Source organism: Aethalodelphis obliquidens, unplaced genomic scaffold, assembly GCF_003676395.1.
Source record: "Aethalodelphis obliquidens isolate GAN/ISIS:26980383/991018 unplaced genomic scaffold, ASM367639v1 scaffold117, whole genome shotgun sequence".
Classification (NCBI taxonomy): domain Eukaryota; kingdom Metazoa; phylum Chordata; class Mammalia; order Artiodactyla; family Delphinidae; genus Aethalodelphis; species Aethalodelphis obliquidens.
Genome location: NW_020838061.1, coordinates 1,972,509 through 1,998,420, shown reverse-complemented (window position 1 = coordinate 1,998,420; position 25,912 = coordinate 1,972,509). Strand labels below are relative to the sequence as shown.

Below are 25,912 nucleotides of genomic sequence, written 5' to 3'. Positions count from 1 at the left end.
ATGCCCAAGCCAATCAATCATGAGTCAGCCAGGCATGAGGAAACCATGCCCGAGCCAATCCAGCACAAGTCAACCAGGCCCGAGCCAATCAGGCACAAGACAAAGAGCCATGAGCCAAACAGGCAGGAGACAATCAAGCATGAGGCAACCAAGCATGAATTCTTTCTAAGTAAGACCTGCGGAGGCTCGAGACTGCCTATGTTTTCCTCTATGAGTTTTATAGTGTCTGGCCTTTAATCCATTTTGAGTTTATTTTTATGTATGATGTTAGGGAGTGTTCTAATTTCATTCTTTTACATGTACCTATTCAATTTTCGCAGCACCACTTATAGAAGAGGCTGTCTTTCCTCCATTGTATATTTTTGCCTTCTTTGTCATAGATTAGGTGACCATAGGTACGTGGGTTTATCTCTGGGCTTTCTGTCCTGTTCCATTGATCTATATTTCTGTTTTAGTGCCAGTACCATACTGTCTTGATTCCTGTCGCTTTGTAGTATAGTCTGAAGTCAGGAAGCCTGATTCCTCCAACTCTGTTTTTCTTTCTCAAAATTGCTTTGGCTATTCAGGGTCTTTTGTGTTTCCATACAAATTTTAAAATGTTTTGTTCTAGTTCTGTGAAGAATGCCATTGGTAATTTGATAGGGATTGCATTGAATCTGTAGATTGCTTTGGGTAGTATAATCATTTTCATAATCATTTTCACAAAATTGATTCTTCCAATCCAAGAACATGGTATATCTCTCCATCTGTTTGTGTTATCTTTGATTTCGTTCATCAGTATCATAATTTTCTGAGTACAGGTCTTTTGCCTCCTTAGGTAGCCCTAGGTATTTTATTCTTTTTGTTGCAATGGTAAATGGGAATGTTTCCTTAATTTCTCTTTCCAATCTTTCATTGTTTGTGTATAGGAATGCAAGAGATTTCTGTATATTAATTTTGCATCCTGTAACTTTACTGAATTCATTGATTAGCTCTAGTAGTTTTCTAGCAGCATCTTTAGAATTTTCTATGTATAGTATCATGTCATCTGCAAACAGTGACAATTTTTGTTCTTCTTTTCCAAATTAGATTCATTTTATTTCTTTTTCTTCTCTGATTGCCATGGCTAGGACTTCCTAAACTGTGTTGAATAATAGTGGTGAGAGTGGACATCCTTGTCCTGTTCCTGATCTTAGAGGAAATGCTTTCAGTTTTTCACCATTGAGAATGATGTTTGCTGTGGGTTTGCCGTCTACTGTATATGGGCTTTATTAAGTTGAGGTAGGTTCCATCTATGCCCACTTTCTGGAGAGTTTTTTTTTATCATAAATGTGTGTTGAATTTTGTCAAAAGCTTTTTCTGCATCTATTGAGATGATCATATGGTTTTTATTCTTCAATTTTTTAATATGGTATATCACATTGATCAATTTGCATATACTGAAGAATCCTTGCATCCCTGGGATAAACCCCACTTGTTCAAGGTGTATGATCCCATTAATGTGTTGTTGGATTCTGTTTGCTAGTATTTTGTTGAGGATTATTGTGTCTATGTTCATCAGTGATATTGGCCTCTAATTTTCTTTCTTTGTGACATCTTTGTCTGGTTTTAGTATCAGGGTGATGGTGGCCTCATAGAATGAGTTTGGGAGTGTTCCTCCCTCTGCTAAATTTTGGAAGAGTTTGAGAAGGATAAGTATTAGCTCTTCTCTAAATGTTTGATAAAATTTGCCTGTGAAGCCGTCTGGTCCTGGACTTTTGTTTGCTGGAAGATAATTAATCATAATTTCAATTTCAGTACTTGTGATTAGTCTGTTCATCATATTTTCTGTTACTTCCTGGTTCAGTCTTGGAAGGTTGTACTTTTCTAAGAATTTGTCCATTTCTTCCAGGTTATCCATTTTATTGGCATATAGTTGCTTGTAGTAGTCTCTTATGATCCTTTGTATTTCTGTGGTGTCCATTGTAAATTCTTCTTTTCCATTTCTAATTTCATTGATTTGAGTCCTCTCCCTTTTTTTCTTGATGAGTCTGGGTAAAGGTTTATCAATTTTGTTTATCTTCTCAAAGAACAAGCTTTTAGTTTTATTGATCTTTGCTATTGTTTTCTTCATTTCTGTTTCATTTATTTCTACTGTAATCTTTATGATTTCTTTCCTTCTACTAACTTCGAGGGTTTTTTTTTTGTTGTTGTTGTTGTTCTTTCTCTAGTTGCATTAGGTGTAATATTCAGTTGTTTATTTGAGATATTTCTTTTTTCTTGTTTCTTGTGGTAGGATTGTATTGCAATAAACTTCCCTCTTAGAACTGCTTTTGCTGCATCCCATAGGTTTTGGGCCATCATGTGTTTTTGTCATTTTTTTTCTGGGTATGATTTGATTTCCTCTTTGATTTCTTCAGTGATCTCTTGGTTATTTAGTAGCATATTGTTTAGCCTCCATATATTTGTATTTTTTACAGTTTTTGTTTTTCCTGTAATTGATTTCTAATCTCATAACATTGTGGTCAGAAAAGATGCTTGAAACAATTTCAATTTTCTTAAATTTACAGAGGTTTGATTGCTGACCCAAGATGTGATCTATCCTGGAGAATGTTCCATGAGCACTTGAGAAGACCATGTATTCTGCCACTTTTAGGTGGAATGTCCTATAAATATCAATTAAGTCTATTTGGTCTATTGTGTCATTTAAAACCTGTGTTTCCTTTTTTATTTTCTGTCCGGATGATCTGTTAATCGGTGTAAGTGGGGTGTTAATGTCTCCGACTATTATTGTGTTACTGTAGATTTCCCATTTTATGGCTGTTACCATTTGCTTTATGTATTGAGGTGCTCCTGTGTTGGTTGCATAAATATTTACAATTATCTTCCTCTTGGGTTGATCCCTTGATGATTATGTAGTGTCCTTCCTTGTCTCTTGTAATAGTCTTTATTTTAAAGTCTATTTTGTCTGATATGAGTATTGCTACTACAGCTTTCTTTTCATTCCAATTTGCTTGGAGTATCTTTTTCCATCCCCTCACTTTCAGTCTGTGTGTGTCCCTAGGTCTGAAGTGGGTCTCTTGGAGACAGCATATATATGGGTATTTTTTTGGATCCATTCAGCTAGTCTGTGTCTTTTGGTTGGAGTATTTAATCCATTTACATTTAAGGTAATTATCAATATGTATGTTCCTATTACCATTTTCTTAATTGTCATGGGTTTTTTCTTGTAGGTCTTTTCCTTCTCTTGTGTTTCCTGCCTAGAGAAGTTCCTTTAGCATTTGTTGTAAAGCTGGATTGGTGGTGATCAATTGTCTTAGCTTTTGCTTGTCTGTAAAGCTTTTGGTTTCTCCTTCAAATCTGAATGAGAGTGTTGCTGGGTAAAGTATTCTTGGTTTTAGATTTTTTCCTTTCGTCAATTTGAATATATCATGTCACTCCCTTCTGGCCTGCAGAGTTTCTGCTGAGAAATCACCTGACGACCGTATTAGAGTTCTTTTGTACATTATTTGTTGCTATTCCCTTGTTGCTTTCAATATTTTTCTTTATCTTTAATTTTTGTCAATTTGATTACTATGTGTCTCGGTGTGTTCCTCCTTAGGTTTATCTTGCCTGGGACTCTCTGCCTTTCCTGGACTTGGGTGACTGTTTCCTTTCCCATGTAAGGGAAGTTTTCAGCTATTATCTCTTCAAGTACTTTCTCAGGTTCTTTCTCTTCTCCCTCTGGTACCCCTATAATGCGAACGTTGGTTGTTTAATGTTGTCCCACAGGTCTCTTAGACTGTACTCATTACCTTTCATTCTTTTTTCTTTATTCTGCTCCTCAACAGTTATTTCCACCATTCTATCTTCCAGCTTACTTAGTGGTTCTTCTGCCTCAGTTATTCTGCTGTTGATTCCTTCTAGTGTATTTTTCATTTCAGTTATTGTGTTGTTCATCACTCATTGTTTGTTCTTCAGTTCTTCTAGGTCCTTGTTAAACATTTCTTCTGTCTTCTCGATCCATGCTTCCATTCTATTTCTGAGATCTTGGAACGTCTTTACTGTCATTACTCTGAATTCTTTTTCAGGTAGATTGCCCATTTCCTCTTTGTTTATTTGGCCTTATGGGATTTACCTTGCTCCTTTGTCTGCAACATATTTCTCTGTTGTTTCATTTTGTCTAACTTATTGTGTTTATGGTCTCCTTCTGCAGGCTGTAGGGTCATAGTTCCTCTTGCTTCTGTTGTCTGCCCTCTGGTGAGTGAGGTTGCTCCAGGGGCTTGTGTAGGCTTCCTGGTGTGAGGGACTGGTACCTGCACTCTGGTGGGTGGAGCTGAGTCTTTTCCCTCTGAAGGGCAGGGCCGTGTCAGGTGGTGTGTTTTGGAGTGTCTGTGAGCTTAGTACGACTTCAGGCAGCCTGCCTGCTGATGGCTAGGGCTGTGTTCCTGTCTTGCTGGTTGTTTGGTGTGAGTTTTCTTGTGCTGGAGCCTGCAGGCAGTTGTGTGGGGTTGGGTCTTGATGTTAATATGGACTCCTCCAGAAGTGTGCATGCTGAATAATATTCCCTGGGGCCAGGAATTCTCTGGCAGTCCAGTGTCCTGGACTTGGTGCTCCACTCTGGAGGCTCAGACCCAACCACTGGCCAAGGAACGAAGAGCCTACAAGCTGCACGGTGTGGCCAGAGTAAAAGGAAAGAAAAGAAAAGAAAACCAACAGACAAACAAAACCCAAGACAAATAGCAAAAACAATGGCAAACAAACAGCAGCAATAACAACACTATACACACACACACACACTGAAAAAATAAAATAAAATAAAATAAACCAAGAGAATAAGCATACAAAAGAATTTAAAAATGAGAATAGTCAATAAGGACTAAATGAACAAGAACAAAAAATGAAAAAGAAAACAAAATCAGAAAGCAAACACAGGCGCTTCCCTGGTGGCGCAGTGGTTGAGAGTCCGCCTGCTGATGCAGGGAACATGGGTTCATGCCCCGGTCCGAGAAGAGCCCACATGCCGCGGAGCAGCTGGGCCCGTGAGCCATGGCTGCTGAGCTTGTGTGTCCGGAGCCTGTGCTCCACAGTGGGAGAGGCCACAACAGTGAGAAGCCGTGTACTGCCAAAAAAAAAAAAAAAAAAGCAAACACAAAACAAATACAAAAAAATGATCAAAAAAAATAAAGAACAAAAAAAAATAAAAAATAAACACAAAACAACAAAAAAAGAAAAGAAAAAAAAGAAAAATAAAAAATTATTTAAAATTTTTTATAGAATAAATAATAAAAAATAATAAATAATAACAACCACAACTGAACAAAATGAAAGAAACAAAAAAAGAATAATAGTAATAATGATATTTTCCTAGGCTGTCTGCTGTCAGTGTTCTTACTCCCACAGTGAGCTAGAGCCAAACCCTGCCTCCCCAGGAGGCCCTCCAATACCTCTATTTAGGTCTCTGGACCCACTGTGGGTACTGTGGGGGCAGCTCAGACTCTGGGCTGGCCCAACTCCTGTGTGTACTTTCCCCCAAAGCCCACTGCTGCTAAAGGTAGAACAGACTCAGTTGTGATAGCACTTTTTGTCCATTCACATACTCCACAGATGCAGGGTTTACCAAGCTGATCTCTGGGATTTATTCCTTAGCTTTTGCAGCTGCATGGAGAGATTTCCATTCCTCTTCCTTAGTTGCACCACCCTTGGTGCTCAGCTTTGGTTTTGGCCCCACCTCTGTGTGTGCACCACCCTCAGGTGTCTGTTTCTTTCCCCAGTGAGAGGGAGTGAAAGCAGTGGCTGATTGGGGCACACTTACTCACTTAGGCCAGGGAGGGGCATGGTGGCCACAACTGGGGTGTGTGTGAATTGCCTGCAGCTGCATAGACAGTTGCAACAGACTGGGGTGTGCTCGCTCTTGTGGGAGTCCCTCCCAGTGCCTGCTGAGGCAGGGGCTGGCATGTGGAGGCAGTGGTTGCCCTGCCCCCTTGCATGCCACTCAACAATGGAGCCTTGTTTCCAAGGTAGACCATGCTTCCTCTAGGGGCATTCCACCTGTGGAGCCCCTCACCCCCATCCCCTTTGTTATATATGCACAGCCAACATTGGTCCTGTCCCTGGATCTGCTTTCTTAACCCCATGCTTTAGCACTCAGCCCCCATCAGCTTTGGTGGATTCCCATTTCAGGCAGGGGTGACCAGGGCTGATTCCCAAGGAGGCTTTGGGATGGGCGGCACTCGGGTCCCCAGAGCCTACGCGGGTGGAGGAGACCTTGGCTTGAGGGGCGGGCAAGGCTGCTCAGATGGGTGACCCTCCCAGTGGCTGTGGAGGCTGAAGAAGCCAGCAGGTGGGGAAAAGGGTTGTAATTGTGGCTCCACCCCTTGCATGCCACTCAGCAATGATGCCTTGCTTCTATGGTGTCCCGGGCTTTTTCTGAAGACTTTCCTGGCTGTGGAGCTCCTTACTCCTGTCCCTTCAGGCTGTCTTTTCACAGCCAACAGCTGTCCCCTCCCTGGGTCCATGCTCCAAACCTCACTTTCCAACACCGAGCCCCCTTACGCAACAGGTGACTTACGACTCAGGCTGGAATGTGCAGAGCTGCTGTGTAGGCCATGTGTGCAGTTCTTACTTTGTCCTGCCTTCCACAGACCAACCACTGCATTCTCCTTTGATCCCCTGAATGTCCTTTTCTGTCCCAGCTGCTTTCCCCACCATGAGGGAGTTTATCTGAGCGTGGGGACCTCCCCTCACTTTCAGCTGCCCGCCAGGGCTGCTGGTCCCTGTTTTGATTCCTCTTTCCTTTTTTTCTTCTTTCTTTCATCCTACCCAGTTTTGAGGGGATTTTTTTTGTCCTTTTAGGTGTCCAAAGTCTTCCACTAATGTTCAGCAGGTGCTCTATGAGAACTGTTCCATTTGTAGATGTATTCTTGATGTACTTGTGAGGAACAATGAATTTCATGTCCTCCTATTCTGCCATCTTGACTTCTCCTCAATTTTAACTTTAAAAGAGGATCTTTGATAAAAGGAATGCTTAACTCAAATGAATGACCTGTCAGTGATAGAATTTCAGGTATTAATGGCTAAGATTTTAGGGTAGGGCCTCTTGCTTTGAAGACCACACCTACATGTAGAAGCTAATGATTGACTGCCCAGAAAACAATATTTATCCACAACAAATTTTCCGTATAATTTCAGACTGTTCTTTGACTCCTGAAGCCCATCCACAGATAGCCTCCCAGAAGTCCAAGGAGCAGGGTTAAGTTTCTGATTTAAAATTCATTTTAATGATTTTCCTGGAAATCATCCCAGTGCAGTAAAGGTGACAAACTATTAGCCATACTTCAGCTACTGTGCTGAAGTTCTGTGGCACTCAAGGCAATCATGTATGTAATACACAACCTAAACAATTCCATATAAAAGCCCATATAAAAGCAGTAGCCTAGATTTTTAAAAAGAGTAAATTTGTGGCTGGAACAAGGCAAAGGTTATAGGTAAGGAAAACTTGTAAAAGAGTTTTGTAATGGAACTGTTTCCATATATATATATATATATATATATATATATATATATATATGTATATAATTTAAATTAGGCCAAGTTTCTGTTCCCTTTGATCAGAGCATGTATTTTAATGGACAAAATAAAATACCAGAAGTTTTCTAGTGAAATCTATCTGCTGAAATGATGCTAGGCCTGGTTACAGATCTGTAAGAACTGGGTTATCTATCTTCCCATGCCTTCCATTCTATTCTATCCCCAAAAGTTCCCACATCATTTCTCTAACTGGCATTAATCCGCATGACTAGGTCATCAATCAAAATACTATGCCCAACATGTTAATTATTCTAGAAGCACATTTTTCCAGGTAGAAAATAATTTTAAAGGTTTTTTTTTCTTAGCTTAGTATCTGACGCCCAGTTGGCAATTAATAAATTTATTATTGAATGACAGTGAATCTTTCTATCCAGAAAACTTACCTTCCTTATCTTTCCAAACAGTGCCCATTGTTATCACCAAGGGAAAAATACATCACTAGATTCTCCGACTTCAGTGAACCTGTATCTGTGAAGTTCCTAACCACATTTACTTTTGAATTTGCCTCATGTACCTGAATATACACTAGATGTTTCTTGGAAATAATTCTAATGACTATTCAGTGTAGAAAAATAATAGAAAAGCTAAATTACTCTGCATCACAGACATTAATATAATGATTAATTAGGTTTGGGATGTTATTCTCTGATACGTACATGTCCATTCACCCTAACTCCTGTTCACTGATAAGTTTTCAAAGCATTCTCTCTTTGCTTTGCAAGGGATTTACGAGAGTTTGCCATCTACAAACTGTTTCGATCTACATATATATGTGTACATCTACAAACTGTTTCCATCTACATATATATGTGTAATATATACATATACATATATATATTACACACACACACACACACACACACACACACACACACACACATATATGTCACATATATAAATACTCATTCCTTAACTGAGTATTTTTCAGGTTTTACTTACTGCCCTGCCACTAAAATTCTTCCAACCATCCTTTGTATGAATCTGTTTTATCTTATTCTTAATCAAATAATACCACAGCATTATTTGGGGATCTAGTCACTTTATGTCTAGGCAGCTATAACTTCTTGCTTACCAGACTTTCCATTTAATGCCTTTTATTATGGTGGTTCTCAAACTGTGGTTTTTGGACCATTGATGATCCATACGAAGGACTGCGTACTATTAATATCTGATTTTTGTTCCTTATGCAAACACTGAGTGCATACTAGGGGAAGGCCATGTGCTAAGTACTATAAAGGATATCAGATTATTAAATTATAGTCCCGGCCCTCAAAGAGCTTACAGCGTCTTAGGGAAGGTGCTCAAAACAGCAGCCAAGAGGCTCAAATTCCATTGGGCTCTGGTTGTACTGAGAATAAAATCCAAATTTCTTAGCAATGATGTACATAATCTGGCCCTTGCTGTCTTCCTTATATATTTTATACATTTTTTCCATTATAAATTTAATGCAATTCCAGTCAAAATCCCCAAATTTTCACGTGGAAGAATAAACATGTGACTGTTTCTAGAAAAATATCAAAAAGAAGAGTGATGAGGGGAGAAGATCCCTATCAGATATTATAAAACTGTAAGTAATTAAAATACTATGGTAATCTATTACCATAGATGCAGAGATAGATCATTGGAACAGAATGGAGAGTCCAGAAATTCTGTTAAGTATATATGAGAATGTAGTACATGATAAAATGGAAACTTCAAGACAGTTAATAAAAGATACGTTATTAAATAAACAGTGTTGGGATAACTGGGAGAAAAAGATAAAGGTGAAATTCCACCGTCTTACATAAACACACACAAACAAAACCAAATTAATCAATTTAATATAAGGAATTTAAAACAGATTGGTGTAGGAAGAGGAAGATGGTGGAAGAGTAAGACGTGGAGATCACCTTCCTCCCCACAGATACACCAGAAATACATCTACACGTGGAACAACTCCTACAGAACACTTACTGAACACTGGCAGAAGACCTCAGACCTCCCAAAAGGCAAGAAATTCCCCACGTACCTGGGTAGGGCAAAAGAAAAAAGAATAAACAGAGACAAAAGGATAGGGACGGGACCTGCACCAGTGGGAGGGAGCCGTGAAGGAGGAAAGGTTTCCACACGCTAGGAAGCCCCTTTGCCAGTGGAGACTGTGGGTGGTGGAGGGGGAAGCTTCGGAGCCGCGGAGAGCACAGCAACAGGGGTGTGGAGGACAAAGCAGAGAGATTCCCGCACAGAGGATCGGTGCCGACCGGCACTCACCAGCCTGAGAGGCTTGTCTGCTCACCTGCTGGGGCGGAAGGGGCTGGGAGCTGAGGCTTGGGCTTCGGTCGGAGTTCAGGGAGAGGACTGCGGTTGGCAACGTGAACACAGCCTGCAGGGGGTTAGTGCACCACAGCTAGCAGGGAGGGAGTCCGGGGAAAGGTCTGGAACTGCCAAAGAGGCAAGAGACTTTTTCTTCCCTCTTTGTTTCCTGGTGCGCGAGGAGAGGGGATTAAGAGCACTGCTTAAAGGAGCTCAAGAGACCCGCGTGAGCAGCGGCTAAAAGCGCGGACCCCACAGACGAGCATGAGACACTAAAGCTGCTGCTGCCACCACCAAGAAGCCTGTGTGCGAGCACAGGTCACTATCCACACCCCCCTTCCAGGGAGCCTGTGCAGTCCGCCACGGCCCGGGTCCCAGGATCCAGGGACAACTTGCCCGGGAGAACGCACGGCGTGCCTCAGGCTGGTGCAACGTCATGCTGGCCTCTGCTACCGCAGGCTCCCTCAACACTCTGTACCACTCCCTCCCCCCAGCCTGAGTGAGCCAGAGTCCCCGAAGCAGCTGCTCCTTTAACCCTGTCCTATCTGAGCAAAGAACAGACGCCCTCCGGCGACCTACACTCAGAGGCAGGGCCAAAGGCAAAGCTGAGCCTCGGGAGCTGTGAGAACAAAGAAGAGAAAGGGAAATCCCTCCCAGCAGCCTCAGAAGCAGCGGAGTAAAGCTCCACAATAAACTTGATGTACCCTGCATGTGTGGAATACATGAATAGACAACAAATCATTCCAAATTGAGGAGGTGGACTTTGAGAGCAAGATTTATGATTTTTCCCCTTTTTCCACTTTTTGTGAGTGTATATGTGTATGCTTCTGTGTGAGATTTTGTCTGTATAGATTTGCTTCCACCATTTGTCCTAGGGTTCTCTCCATCTGATTTTTTTCTTAATAATTATTTTTTTTATTTTAACAACTTTATTTTATTTTATCTTACTTTATTTTATCTTATTCCTTTCTTTCTTTATTTCTTTTGTTCTTTCTTTCTTTCTTTCCTTCCTTCCTTCCTTCCTTCCTTCCTCCCTCCCTCCCTGCCTGCCTTCTTTCTTTCTTTCTTTCCTTTCTTCCCTCCTTCCCTCCCTTCTTCCTTCCTTCCTTCCTCCCTCTCTCTCATCTTCCCTCCCTACTTTCTTTCCTTCTTTCTTTCTTTCTTTTCTTTCTACTTTTTCTCCCTTTTATTCTGAGTGATGTGGATGAAAGGCTCTTGGTGTCCCAGCCAAGAGTCAGTGCTGTGCCTCTGAGGTGGGAGAGTCAACTTCAGGACACTGGTCAACAAGAGACCACCCAGCACCACATAATATCAAATGGCGAAAATTTCCCAGAGATCTCCATCTCAACACCAGCACCCAGCTTCACTCAACGACCAGCAAGATACAGTGCTGGACACCCTATGCCAAACAACTAGGAAGACAGGAACACAACTCCACCCATTAGCAGAGAGGCTGCCTAAAATTATAATAAGTCCACAGACACCCCAAAACACACCACCAGACATGGACCTGCCCACCACAAAGACAAGATCCAGTCTCATCCACCAGAACACAGGCACTAGTCCCCTCCACCAGGAAACCTACACAACCCACTGAACCAACTTTAGCCACTGGGGACAGACATCAAAAGCAACGGGAGCTACAAACCCGCAGCCTGCAAAAAGGAGATCCCAAACACAGTAAGATAAGCAAAATGAGAAGACACAAAAACAAACAGCAGATGAAAGAGCAAGATAAAAACGCACCAGACCTAAAAAATGAAAAGGAAATAGGCAGTCTATCTGAAAAGAATTCAGAATAATGATAGTAAAGATGATCCAAAATCTTGGAAATAGATTAGACAAAATGCAAGAAACATTTAACAAGGATCTAGAAGAACTAAAGATGAAACAAGCAATGATCAACAACACAATAAATGAAACTGAAAATACTCTAGATGGGATCAATAGCAGAATAACTGAGGCAGAAGAATGGATAAGTGCCCTGGAAGATAAAATAGTGGAAATAACTATTGCAGAGCAGAATAAAGAAAAAAGAATGAAAAGAAGTGAGGACTGCCTCAGAGACTTCTGGGACAACATTAAACTCACCAACATTCGAATTATAGGGGTTCCAGAAGAAGAAGAGAAAAAGAAAGGGACTGAGAAAATATTTGAAGGTATTATACATGAAAACGTCCCTAATATGTGAAAGGAAATAGGTAATCAAGTCCAGGAAGCACAGAGAGTCCCATATAGGATAAATCCAAGGATAAATACGCCAAGACACATATTAATCAAATTGTCAAATTAAATACAAAGAAAACATATTAAAAGCAGCAAGGGAAAAACAACAAAAAACACACAAGGGAATCCCCATAAGGTTAACAGCTGATCTTTCAGCAGACACTCTGCAAGCCAGAAGGGACTGGCAGGACATATTTAAAGGGATGAAGGAGAAAAACCTGCAACCAAAATTACTCTACCCAGCAAGGATCTCATTCAGATTTGATGGAGAAATTGAAACCTTTACAGATAAGCAAAAGCTGAGAGAGTTCAGCACCACCAAACCAGCTTTACAACAAATGCTAAAGGAACTTCTCTAGACAAGAAACACAAGAGAAGGAAAAGACCTATAATAACGAACCCAAAACAATTTAGAAAATGGGTATAGGAACATACATATCGATAATTACCTTAAATGTAAATGGACTAAATGCTCCCACCAAAAGACACAGATTGGCTGAAAGGATACAAAAACAAGACCCATATATATGCTGTCTACAAGAGACCCACTTCAAACCTAGAGACACATACAGACTGAAAGTGAGGGGATGGAAAAAGATATTCCATGCAAATGGAAACCAAAAGAAAGCTGGAGTAGCAATTTTCATATCAGACAAAATAGACTTTACAATAAAGAATAGTAGAAGAGACAAAGAAGGACACTAAATAATGATCAAGGGATGAAACCAAGAGGAAGGTATAACAATTGTAAATATTTATGCACCAAACATAGGAAAACCTCAATACAAAAGGCAAATACTAACAGCCATAAAAGGAGAAATCGACAGTAACTCATTCATAGTAGGGGACTTTAACACTCCACTTTCACCCATGGACAGATCATGCAAAATGAAAATAAATAAGGAAACACAAGCTTTTAAATGATACATTAAACAAGATGGACTTAATTGATATTTATAGGACATTCCATCCCAAAACAACAGAATACACATTTTCCTCAAGTGCTCATGGAACATTCTGCAGGACAGATCATATCTTGGGTCACAAATCAAGATATGAAAATTGAAAAAACCTGAAATTGTATCAAGTATCTTTTCCGACCACAAAGCTATGAGACAAGATATCAATTAAAGGTAGAGATCTGTAAAAAATACAAACACATGGAGGCTAAACAATACAATACTTAATAACAAAGTGATCACTGAAGAAATCAAAGAGGAAATAAAAAATACCTAGAAACAAGTGACAGTGGAGTCACGACGACCCAAAACTTATGGGATGCAGCAAAAGCAGTTCAAAGAGGGAAGTTTATAGCAATATAATCTTACCTTAAGAAACAGAAAACATCTCGAATAAACAACCTAAACTTGCACCTAAAGGAATTAGAGAAAGAAGAACAAAAAATCCCAAAGTTAGCAGAAGGAAAGAAATCATAAAGATAAGATCAGAAATAAATGAAAAAGAAATGAAGGAAACGATAGCAAAGATCAATAAAACTAAAAGTTTGTTCATTGAGAAGATAAACAAAAGTGATAAACCATTAGCTAGACTCATCAAGAAAAAAAGGGAGAAGACTCAAATCAATAGAATTAGAAATGAAAAAGGAGAATAACAACTTACACTGCAGACATACAAAAGATCATGAGAGATTACTACAAGCACCTCTACGCCAATAAAATGGACAACCTGGAAGAAATGGACAAATGTTTAGAAATGCACAACCTGTAAAGACTGGATCAGGAAGAAATAGAAAATATGAACAGACCAATCACAAGCACTGAAACTGAAACTGTGATTAAAAATCTTCCAACAAACAAAAGCCCAGGACCAGATGGCTTCACAGGCGAATTCTATCACACATTTAGAGAAGAGCTAAAACCTATCCTTCTCAAACTCTTCCAAAATACAGCAGAGGGAGGAACACTCCCAAGCTCATTCTACGTGGCCACCATCACCCTGATACCAAAACCAGACAAAGATGTCACAAAGAAAGAAAACTACAGGTCAATATCACTGATGAACAGAGATGCAAAAATCCTCAACAAAATACTAGCAAACAGAATCCAACAGCACATTAAAAGGATCATTCACCATGATCAAGTGGGGTTTATTCCAGGAATGCAAGGATTCTTCAATATACGCAAATCAATCAACGTGATACACCATATTAACAAATTGAAGGAGAAAAACCGTATGATCATTTCAATGGATGCAGAGAAAGCTTTTGAAAAATTCAACACCCATTTATGATAAAAACCCTGCAGAAAGTAGGCATAGAGGGAACTTTCCTCAACATAATAAAGGCCATATATGACAAACCCACAGCCAATATCGCCCTCAATGGTGAAATACTAAAAGCATTTCCAGTAAGATCAGGAACAAGACAAGGTTGCCCACTCTCACCACTCTTCCTCAACATAGTTTTGGAAGTTTTAGCCACAGCAATCAGAGAAGAAAAGGAAATAAAAGGAATCCAAATCGGAAAAGAAGAAGTAAAGCTGTCACTCTTTGCAGAGGTCATGATACTATACATAGAGAATCCTAAACATGCTACCAGAAAACTACTAGAGCTATTCAATGAATTTGGTAAAGTAGTAGGATACAAAATTAATGCAAAGAAATCTCTGGCATTCCTATACACTAATGCTGAAAAATCTGAAAGTGAAATCAAGAAAACACTCCCACTAACCATTGCAACAAAAAGAATAAAATATCTAGGAATAAACCTACCTAAGGAGACAAAAGACCTGTATGCAGAAAATTGTAAGACACTGATGAAAGAAATTAAAGATGATACAAACAGATGGAGAGATATACCATGTTCTTGGATTGGAAGAATCAACATTGTGAAAATGACTCTACTACCCAAAGCAATCTACACATTCAATGCAATCCCTATGAAACTACCACTGGCATTTTTCACAGAATTAGCACAAAAAATTTCACAATTTGTATGGAAACACAAAAGACCCCGAATAGCCAAAGCAATGTTTACAACGAAAAACAGAGCTAGAGGAATCAGGATCCCTGTCTTCATACTACACTACAAAGCTACAGTAATCAAGACAGTACGGTACTGGCACAAACACAGAAAGATAGATCAATGGAACAGGATAGAAAGCCCAGAGGTAAACCCATGCACATATGGTCACGTTATCTTTGATAAAGGAGGCAGGAATGTACAGTTCAGAAAGGACAGCTTCTTCAATAAGTGGTACTGGGAAAACTGGACAGGTACATGTAAAAGTATGAGATTAGAACACTCCCTAACACCATACACAAAAATAAGCTCAAAATGGATTAAAGACCTAAATGTAAGGCCAGAAACTATCAAGCTCTTAGAGGAAAGCATAGGCAGAGCACTCCATGACATAAATCACAGCAAGATCCTTTTTGACCCACCTCTTAGAGAAATGGAAATAAAAACAAAAATAAACAAATGGGACCTAATGAAACTTCAAAGCTTTTGCACAGCATAGGAAACTATAAACAAGACCAAAAGACAACCCTCAGAATGGGAGAAAATATTTGCAAATGAAGCAACTGACAAAGGATTAATCTCCAAAATTTATAAGCAACTCATGCAGCTCAATAACAAAAAAACAAACAACCGAATCCAAAAATGTGCAGAAGACGTAAATAGACATTTCTCCAAATAAGATATAAAGACTGCCAACAAACACATGAAAGAATGCTCAACATCGTTAATCATTAGAGAAATGCAAATCAAAACTACAATGTAGGACTTCCCTGGTGGTGCAGTGGTTGAGAATCTGCCTGCTAATGCAGGGGACACGGGTTCGAGCCCTGGTCCGGGAGGATCTCACATGCCATGGAGTAACTGGGCCCATGAGCCACAAGTACTGAGCCTGCGCATCTGGAGCCTGTGCTCCGCAACAATAGAGGCCATCCATGATAGTGAGAGGCCCGCGCACCGCGATGAAGAGTGGCCCCCACTTGCCACAACTAGAGAAAGCGCTCGCACAGAAACGAAGACCCAACACAGCAAAAATTAATAAACTCCTACCCCCAACGTCTTCTTTATAAAAAAACAACAAAAAAACTACAATGTGATATCATCTCACACCAGTCAGAATGGCCATCATCAAAAAATCTAGAAATAATAAATGCTGGAGAGGGTGTGGAGAAAAGGGAACACTCTTTCACTGCTGGCCAGAATGTGAATTGGTTCAGCCACTATGGAGAACAGTATAGAGGTTCCTTAGAAAACTACAAATACAACTACCATATGGCCCAGCAATCTGACTACTGGGCATATACCCTAAGAAAACCATAATTCAAAAGGAGTCATGTACCAAAATGTTCATTGGAGCTCTATTTACAATAGCCTGGATATGGAAACAACCTAAGTGTCCATCATAGGATGAATGGATAAAGAAGATGTGGCACATATATAAAATGGAATATTACTCAGCCATAAAAATAAACGAAATTGAGCTATTTTTAATGAGGTGGATAGACTTAGAGTCTGTCATACAGAGTGAAGTAAGTCAGAAAGTGAAAGAGAAATACCGTATGCTAACACATATATATGGAATTTAAGAAAAAAATATATGAAGAACCTAGGGGTAAGACAGGAATAAAGACACAGACCTACTAGAGAATGGACTTGAGGATATGGGGAGGGGGAAGGGTAAGCTGTGAGAAAGCGAGAGAGTGGCATGGACATATATACACTACCAAACCTAAAATAGATAGCTAGTGGGAAGCAGTCGCATAGCACCGGGAGATCAGCTCGGTGTTTTGTGACCACCTAGAGGGGTGGGATAGGGAGGGTGGGAGGGAGGGAGACGCAAGAGGGAAGAGATATGGGAACATATGTATATGTATAACTGATTCACTTTGTTATAAAGCAGAAACTAACTCACCATTGTAAAGTAATTATACTCCAATAAAGATGTAAAAAAAAACCAGATTGGTGGTTGTTAGAGGGGGGAGGTAGGGGTGGGGGCAATGGGTGATGTTAGTTAAAAGTTAAAGGTTTCCAGGTATAAGATAAATAAGCTCTGGGGATGTCATGTACAGTATGGTGACTATAGTTAACAAAACCATAGTGTATATCTAAAAGTTATTAAGAGAGTACATCTTAAAAGTTCTCATCACAAGAAATAAATTGTAACTATGTGAGATTATTGATGTTAACTAACCTTATCGTGGTAATCATTTCACAACATATACATACATCAAATCATTATATTGCCCACCTTGGACTAATACAATGTTATATGTCAGTTATATCTTAATAAAACTGGAAAAAATAAAAAAAAAAAATTAAGAAGGGAACAAAAGTGACTATTTTTATAATCCAAAAGTGGGGATTTCCCTTCCAAGCTTGAGATCCAAACTATGAGGAATTGACTTGAATGTATAGAATTATTTTAAAAAGACAAATAAACAAAGTCTAAAGTTAAATTGGGAAGAACACCTCACAAGCAATCACAACAGACTTCTCCGTAAAGTCTATGAGCTTTATAATTCATAGACTTTGTGATATCTACCTTGAATGCTCAGAAAAACTTTTGGCTTTACTTCCTGATTTCTGATTGTATCCAAGGCTAGTTACCTAGACAGTTGACCTTCACAGGAATGATGTATCGACATAGTTAATCTTCTCTCTATATATTGTCTTGTTGCATATGCTGTTTTGGATTTTAAGTTTCTAGATGACTGGAGTTAAGTCTGACTCACTTTTAATACTACCCAGGACGTTGTACGTTAATAAATACTCAATAAAATCTTCATGCTTATCATCTTTAGAATTTGTTACTAGGAATTCTCTGGCGGTCCACTGGTTAGGACTTGGCACTTTCACTGCTGTGGCCCAGTATCAATCCCTGGTCAGGGAACTAAGATCTCACAAGGTGCTCAGTACAGCCAAAAAATTTAAAAAAGTAATTTGAAAAGTAATTTAAAAAATTTGTTACTAAACCATAAACTGAATGTTTTCTCTACTTTGACAGGAATTGGCTGCCTGTGAAAACATGCTAGATGCAATGAAGTTAACAGCAAAGGGTAAGATGTTTTATGGTATTTTCAGAGCTAGAAAAAGAAGCATGGCATAATGTATGCACAAAGCACTACTTGTACCTAAATAGGTGGACACTGTTGTCCTTGGTACACAAAGAAGTTGTCATTAATAGTATTTAGATATACAGGGCAAAAGTTTGTATAAAAAGCTATTGTTTAATAGCTTTGTCAGTGCACCACTATTTTATATTTTCCTCATTTTTAAAGTATGAAATTGATAGTTAAGAGCTTTTACATCTTTACAGTGTCAATAAATTTCAACTAATTTTGGAAATGTAAAATGAGAAGTGTAGTTGGTCAAAGACAATATAATTTAATGCCCAATGTTAGTAGTAGCTTGATAGGATGAAATGGATAAAAGCAAAATGACTTAAAACTATTTTCAAGATATTTACTACATTTTGAGAGCCAGCAATATTAATAGCCAATGCTAGTGTTTTATGATGAATTGCAACATTTTAGGCAGGAAATGTGAACACTGAGAGAAGAGATGATTAAAGTGTACAGACAGTCCCTGACTTACTTACGGTATGACGTTGAACAATTTTTCAACTTTATAAAGCAATACGCATTCAGTAGAAACTGTACCTCAAATTTTGAATTTTGTCTTTTTCCTGGGCTAGCTATATGCAATAGGATACTCTCTTATGATGCTGGGCAGCAGCAGTGAGCCACAGCTCCTAGTCAGCCATGTGATCATGAGGGTAAATAACTGATACACTTACAACCATTCTGTACCCATACAACCATTCTATTTTCACTTAGTATTCAATAAATTACATGAGATATTTGACACTTTATTATAAAATAGGATTTGTGTTAGATGATTTTGCCCAACTCTAGGCTAATGCAAGTGCTCTGAGCAGGTTTAAGGTAGGTCAGGCTAAGCTATGATGTTTGATAGGTTAGGTGTATTAAATGCATTTTCGACTTTTATGACATTTTCACCTTATGATGGGTTTATCAGGATGTAACCCTATCGTAGGTCAAGAAAAGTCTGTATAAAATTATACACTTGGAATTCTAAATGAATTTGAGGATCAGCTTTACCACTCCTGTAAAAAAGGATGTTAGAATTTTGATAGGGACGACATTGAATCTTTAGATCACTTTGGGTACTATTGACATCTTAACAATGTTAAGTCTTATCTATGAACACGGGATATCTTTTAATTTATTTAGGTCTTTAACTTCTTTCAGCAGTGTTTTATAGTTTTTAGTATGCAAGTATTTCACCTCCTTGCATAGATTCGTTCCTAGGTATTTAATTATTTTAGAGGCGATTGTAAATGGAATTGCTTTTTAAATTTACTTTTTGGTTTGTTCTTTGCTGGTGTATAGAAATAAAACTGATTTTTTTTGGTTGATCTTGTAGCCTGCAACTTTAATGAATTAATTTATTAGTGTTAGTAGCTTTCTTTTGGATTCTTTGGGATTGTCAATCAGTAGGATCATGTCATCTGCAAATAGAGATAATTTTACCTCTTCCTTTCTAATTTGGATGGCTCTTATTTCTTTTTCTTGTCTAATTGTCTAACTTCCAGTACAATGTTGAATAGCAGTGGTGAGAGTGGCCATCCTTGCCTTGTTCCTAATCTTAGGGGGAATGCTTTCAGTCACTCACCATTAAAGTTAACTTTTTAAAAAAATAGGTACCCATTATCATGTTAGGAATTTCCCTCTATTCCTAGTTTTCTAAGGGCTTTCATCATAAAAGGGTGTTGGATTTTGTTAATTGCCTTTTCTACACCAGTTGAGATGGTCTTGTGTTTTTTTCCCCCTTTGATTGATTTCCTTATGTTGAACCATCCTTTCGTTCCTAGGATCAATCACACGGTCATAGTGAATGATCCTTTTAATATGCTGTTGAGTTCAATTTGCTATTTTGTTGAGTATTTTTGCATCTGTATTGATAAGAAATATTTATTTGCCTTTTTTTCTGCTAGATTTGAGCTTAGTTTACTCCTTTTTCTAGTTTCTAATGTGTAAGATTAGGTCACGACTTGAGATCTTTCTTCCTCCCTCCCTCCCTTCCTTCCCTTTCTTTCTTTCTTTCTTTCTTTCTTTCTTTCCTTCCTTTTTCTTTCCTTTATTTCTTCCTTTCCTTTCCTTTCCTTCCTTCCTTTCCTCCCTCCCTCCCTTCTACTTCCTTCCTTCCTTCCTTCTTTCCTTTCTTTCTTTCTTTCCCTCCCTCCCTCCCTTCCTTTTTTAATGTTGGAATTTACAACTATAAGTTCCCTTCTGAGCACTTATTTCACTGAATCCCATAAGTTTTTTATATTGCTTTCATTCTCATTTATCTCTGTTTTCTAATTCCTCTTGTTATTTCTACTTTGAGCCAAAGTTGTTTGAGTGCATTGTTTAATTTCCACATATTTGTGAATTTCCTAGTTTCCTTCTATCAGTTTCTAGTTTCAATCCATTGTGACTGGAGAAGGTACTTTGTATGGTTTCAATCTTTCAAAATGTATTAAGACTTGCTTTTTGGCCTAACATATGACATATCCTAGAGAAAGTTCAAGAAAAATTGTGTATTATGTTGTTGGGTGGGATGCACAGTATATTTCTGTTAGGTCCAATTGATCTATAGTTTTGTTCAAATAATCTATTAACATATTTATCATTGGTCTGTTTTTTAAGTACATTATTGAAATTGATGTAATGAAGTTTTCGAATATTATTTTAGAGCTCTTTCTGTCTTCAATTCTGTCAATATTTGCTTCATATATTTTGGAGCTCTGATGTTTGGTGCATATATGTTTATAAATGTTATATCTTCTTGGTAAACTGAACCTTCTATCACTATATAATATCCTTCTCTTCAGTAAGAGTTTTTTACTTAAAGTCTATTTTGTCTTATATTAGTACAGCCATCCCAGCTTTCTTTTGATTACTATTTTCATGAAATGTCTTTTTCCATCATTTCACTATCAACCTTCTTGTGTTTTTTTTTTTTAATCTAAAGTAAGTGTCTTACAGACAGCATATAGTTGGATCATTTTTAGAAGTTCATTCTGCTAATCTCTCTTTTGATTAGAGCATTTAATCCATTTACATTTAAAGTAATTACTGATACGGAGGGACTTCTGACATTTTCCTATTTGTTTTCTATATAGTTTTTTGTCCTTCACTTCCAACATTTCTACCTTCGTTTGTATTTAGTTGATTTTTATAGTAAAATGTTTTGATTCCCTTCTCATTTCCTTATGTATATATTCTATAGACATTTTCTTTGTTGTTATTGTGGGGATTACATTTAACATCTTAAAGTTATAACAATAAAATTTGAATTTATACTAGCTTGATTTCAATAGCATACAAAAACTCTTCTCCTGTATATGTCAATTCCCCTTTTATGTTATTGATGTCACAGATTACATCTTTATACATTGTGTGCCCAAGAACACACACTAATGACTAATTTTATGCACTTGTCTTTTAAATCATGTAGAAAATAAAAAGAACTACAAACAAATTTAAAATAACACTAGTTCTTTATAATTGCCCATGTATTTACCTTTAACTAGGCACCACTACCTTTATCTTTATTTCTTCATATGGCTTTGAGTTACTACCTATTTTCCTTCCATTTCAACCTGAAGGACTCCTTTTAGCATTTTATGCAGGGCAGGTCTAGAGATAACAAACTTCCTCAGGTTCTTTGTTTAGGGGGGGATGAGTCTGGGGATATCTTAATTTCTCCTTTTTTTTTTTTTTTCTTTTTGCAGTATGTGGGCCTCTCACTATTGTGGCCTCTCCTGTTGTGGAGCACAGGCTCCGGACGCGCAGGCTCAGTGGCCATGACTCATGGGCCCAGCTGCTCTGTGGCATGTGGTATCCTCCCGGACCGGGGCATGAACCCATGTCCCCTGCATCAACAGGCGGACTCTCAACCACTGCGCCACCAGGGAAGCCCCCTCTCCTTCATTTTTGAAGGACAGTTTTGGTGGATATAGAATTCTTGGTTGACAAGTTTCTGCACTTCTCCCCTCCTTCCCTGTCCCCAGTACTTTGAGTATATCAATCCACTGCCTTCTGGCTTCCAAGGTTTCTGATGAGAAAGCAGATGATAATCCCATTGAAGATCCATTGTATGTGACAAGTTACTTCTGCCTTGCTGCTTTCAAGATTTTCTCTTTGTCTTTCAACAGTTTGATTACGTGTCTTGGTGTTGACTTTTTGGGTTTATAACACTTGGAGTTTATTGAACTCGGATTTGTAGATTGATGTATTGCATCAAATCTGGGAAGTTTTCAGTTGTTATTCAAATATTTTTTCCTTTCTCTCTCTTCTTCTGAGAGTCCCATAATTTGTATCTTGGTCCATCTGATGGTGTTCCACAGATACCTTAGGCTCTTTGCTTTTCTTCATCTTTTTTGTTCCTCAGACTTGATAATTTCAGTTGTCCTATCTTCAAGTTAACTCATTCTTTCTTCTGCTTGCTTAGAAATTCTGATTTTGAACCCCTAGAGTGCACTTCTCATTTATTATACTTTTCAGCTTCAGAGTTTTTTGATGGGGATTCTTTTTTTAATAATTTCTATTTATTGATATTCCTATTTTGTTTATACGTCTTTTTCTTGTCTTTGTGCATGTCACCCTTTAGCTCTTTTAGCACCTTTAAGACAGTTGTTTTAAAGTCTTTGTTTAGTAAGTCTGACATCTGGGGTTCCTCAGGTATGTTTTCTGTTAATTTACTTGGTTCCTTTGAATGGGCTATACTTTCCAGTTTCTTTGTATGCACTGTGATTTTTTGTTGTTGAAAACTGGACATTTTAATCTTATAATGTGTCAACTCTTGAAATCAAATTCTCTTGCTTCCCCAGGGTTGGCTGTTTTTTTTATTGTTATAGGGTGCCTGTGTCAGAGATCAATCTGAGTTAAATGTTTTAAGGTATTTTAAGGTCTTTTCTAAGTCTGTATCTTTCCCTGATCATGCATGGTGGCTTTCTAGATTCTCCTGTATACATGGCTGTTTTTGAATGTCTAACAAAACTGGTGTGGCTCCTTTAAATCTCCTAGAAGCTGCTTTAGTTGGTGGAGGTTAGAAAAATAGCGGCCAACCTCTAAGTCCTCACCTCAGCATTGAGAGTAGCAATCCACTCCAGCAATTCAGGAGTCTCAGCAGTCCCTACAACTGCCTGCCGTGAGATGAGGTAGGACATGATGGAGTTGGGGGGTGTGTGCTTGGAAGCCACCACTGGGCTGATGGCTGAATTTTGCCAAAATTAACTGCAGTTTACCAGCCAAGCTGTCCTCTGGAAGTTGTAAGTATTCAAATAAACTCTACTGTTCCAAAATATTCACTTCAGGCAGTTTATGCCAGTACAGTTGTTGTATAGGTGAAGAAAGGAATTCTGGTGCTGCCAACTCCACCATCTTCCTTTTCTCTACTGTGAATTTTCTAACATATTTTATGTGAATTGATATTTCAGATGTACTCAGGGGTGGCTTTGGGGATCATCCCCTTTTCTACTGCTTGATTGCAGAAGTACACAATCATCAAAAACCATTAGGTAAAATAAACCTTCCTTTTTCAATTTAATCTAGAGTATATTTTCTCTATCCTGAAAACAAAGTACAGTTTGATAGCATATAATTACTATTAAGCAGAGGAGAAGAGCAAAAGTACATAAACTGAGTCTTGTTTTTAAGAGAAAATGTATGGTATGTACTTATGTTTGTAAATGCATAGAAAAAAGATTTTAGGAAGAATATACTCCACACTGTTAAAAGATGGGTTATCTCTTAAAGGTTGTATTATAAAGGACTTAAACCTTCTACCTTATACATTTCTGTATTGCTTGAAATTTTGTCCAGCAAGCTTTTATTACTTTAATAGTTATTTTGGAGGAAAGAACATTACAAGATTCAAAGTATTAACCTCTTTATACCCTCTCTTTCCTCTTCCTAGGCAAAGTGACTGTTGGATTTGCCATGTACTACTTTACATATGACCCCTGGATTGGCAAGTTACTTTACCTAGAGGACTTTTATGTCATACAAGCTTACCGAGGTCAAGTAACACTTATAGTATTACTTATACTTTAAAAAGGTATATTTTAATTTAAGGAGAGTTAGTATAAATGTGTTTAAGTTAGTTTATGTAACTTATTTCTATTTCATGAGCCTGATCACTATCCTAGTTATCCTTGCTTATGGTGAAGACTCAATCACAGATTAGAAAAAGATTTATTAGTTCCCATCAAGGCTTGAATAAGCCAAGTTATGAAAGCTATACTTTCATGTTTAAAACGTGCTTTTACATTTTGTGTTGGTTTGTCTAAAATGAATAAGAAATATATTCTGTGATAAGATGATAGTGATAGGGACACATTTCCTCTTCACTGATCTTTAAAGTAAATCCAAAATCTTTTCCATTACCTTTGGAACCACATGCCAATTAGGAAAAAGAGATATGAAAAACATTCATGAGTTGAATTTCAACACAAGCTATTACTAGTATGTAACAACCAGATACAGGGTTTAAAGTAAAGCAAATAACTTTTTAAATGGAGTTTTTCAACTTATGTTTTTTTCATTTTGCATTATCTATTTAAAAGGTCTAGGTATTGGAGCTGAAATGCTGAAGAGGCTAGGTCAGGTATATATTACAGTTAGTATTCTTATTCTATATGCTATCCTTTTCTTCATCAAATGTTATTACTTAACATGGCATAAATTAGACAATTTATCTTAACATCTGAACATAATCTCAAAATATGTTTAATTTTTTAATTCTAATTACACTGGATCTTCAAATCAGATATTCATACAGGTCTTAATTGAGTTATGTTTAATTAAGAGTTGTGTTCTATATAACACACAACCACATTATATACCTCTGTGCTACAAAGCAGAAGTAAGCAAAAGGGAGATTAGAAGGCAATTTTACCCATAAAATAGGTCTACAGTATGAATATGAGAACAGTATAAAAAGATTCTTTTATATTTTGGAAATACACATGAGAATTTTAGGTAAACTTTTTCTATAGAATAAAGAAAAAAATAGTGAAGTAGATTTATATAAAACCAATGAGTAGACTTTGCAAATGTGTTTTGGACTTCTAAAGAAAGTATTTTAAAACTTGATGGGAATTTTTTTCTTTTTACAGATTTAGAGAAGTCCAAGAGATAACTATTGTATTATTTTTGGGAGTATTTTACACACACACAGTGCCTTGCATACAGACCTTTAATAAAATAAATGTACTAATGAAGATTATACTTTCAAGTAACAGTAATATCCATTTGTTTTTAAACAGATAGCCATCAGAAGCCAGTGTAACTGCATGAAGTTTCTGGTTGTCATTTGGAACCAGGCTTCTACTGACTACTATACTTGTCGAGGGGCTTTAGACCTTTCCTCTGAGGAGGGCAGGCATCTGTTCAGGTTTAACAGAGAAGAACTAATGGACATGGCAGGGGAAGAGTTAAAGATGACTCATCACAAATTGTCCCAATACAGGCTCCAATATTTAAATGTCACCTGAGTCCAACAGCAGTTTGATTTTGAGTGTTGTACAATACAACAAGTGAACAAACTCGTTTCAGCAGATCTTTTACTCTGAAAGAGATTTTACCAGTCAACTTTCCATTATCCAAACTAATATACTAATGGCTAGTAGCAGAGCTGATGATCCAAAATAGCAGATAATTCAAAAATAACTTACACTTGGCTTTAGGATATTTTTTATCCTCCATATCTTATTATATTTCAAATGCTTATATTTTTACACACTAACAGACCTGAAATCAGGGTAAGTATTATCATTAACTGGCAGCACTTTTTATTTTTTACCATCTTTATTGGAGTATAACT

The 25,912-nt window shown here is 37.9% G+C and overlaps 1 protein-coding gene across 1 annotated transcript; it reads left to right on the top strand.

Moving 5' to 3' along the window:
* On the top strand, positions 1-25,912 carry SATL1 (spermidine/spermine N1-acetyl transferase like 1). Its single transcript, XM_027097882.1, has 3 exons — positions 1-169; positions 23,526-23,606; positions 24,005-25,912. Exons 1-3 carry the CDS (start codon positions 1-3, stop codon positions 24,139-24,141), a joined length of 387 nt encoding a protein of 128 aa, XP_026953683.1. The 3' UTR covers positions 24,142-25,912.

Bases quoted from the DNA above. Each gene is read 5' to 3' on its own strand.
- SATL1 (XM_027097882.1), top strand. From the start codon at position 1: ATGCCCAAGCCAATCAATCATGAGTCAGCCAGGCATGAGGAAACCATG. The intron at 170-23,525 runs GTAAGACCTGCG...TTGATATTTCAG, and splicing joins CAAGCATGAATTCTTTCTAA to ATGTACTCAGGGGTGGCTTT. The intron at 23,607-24,004 runs GTAAAATAAACC...TCCTCTTCCTAG, and splicing joins CAATCATCAAAAACCATTAG to GCAAAGTGACTGTTGGATTT.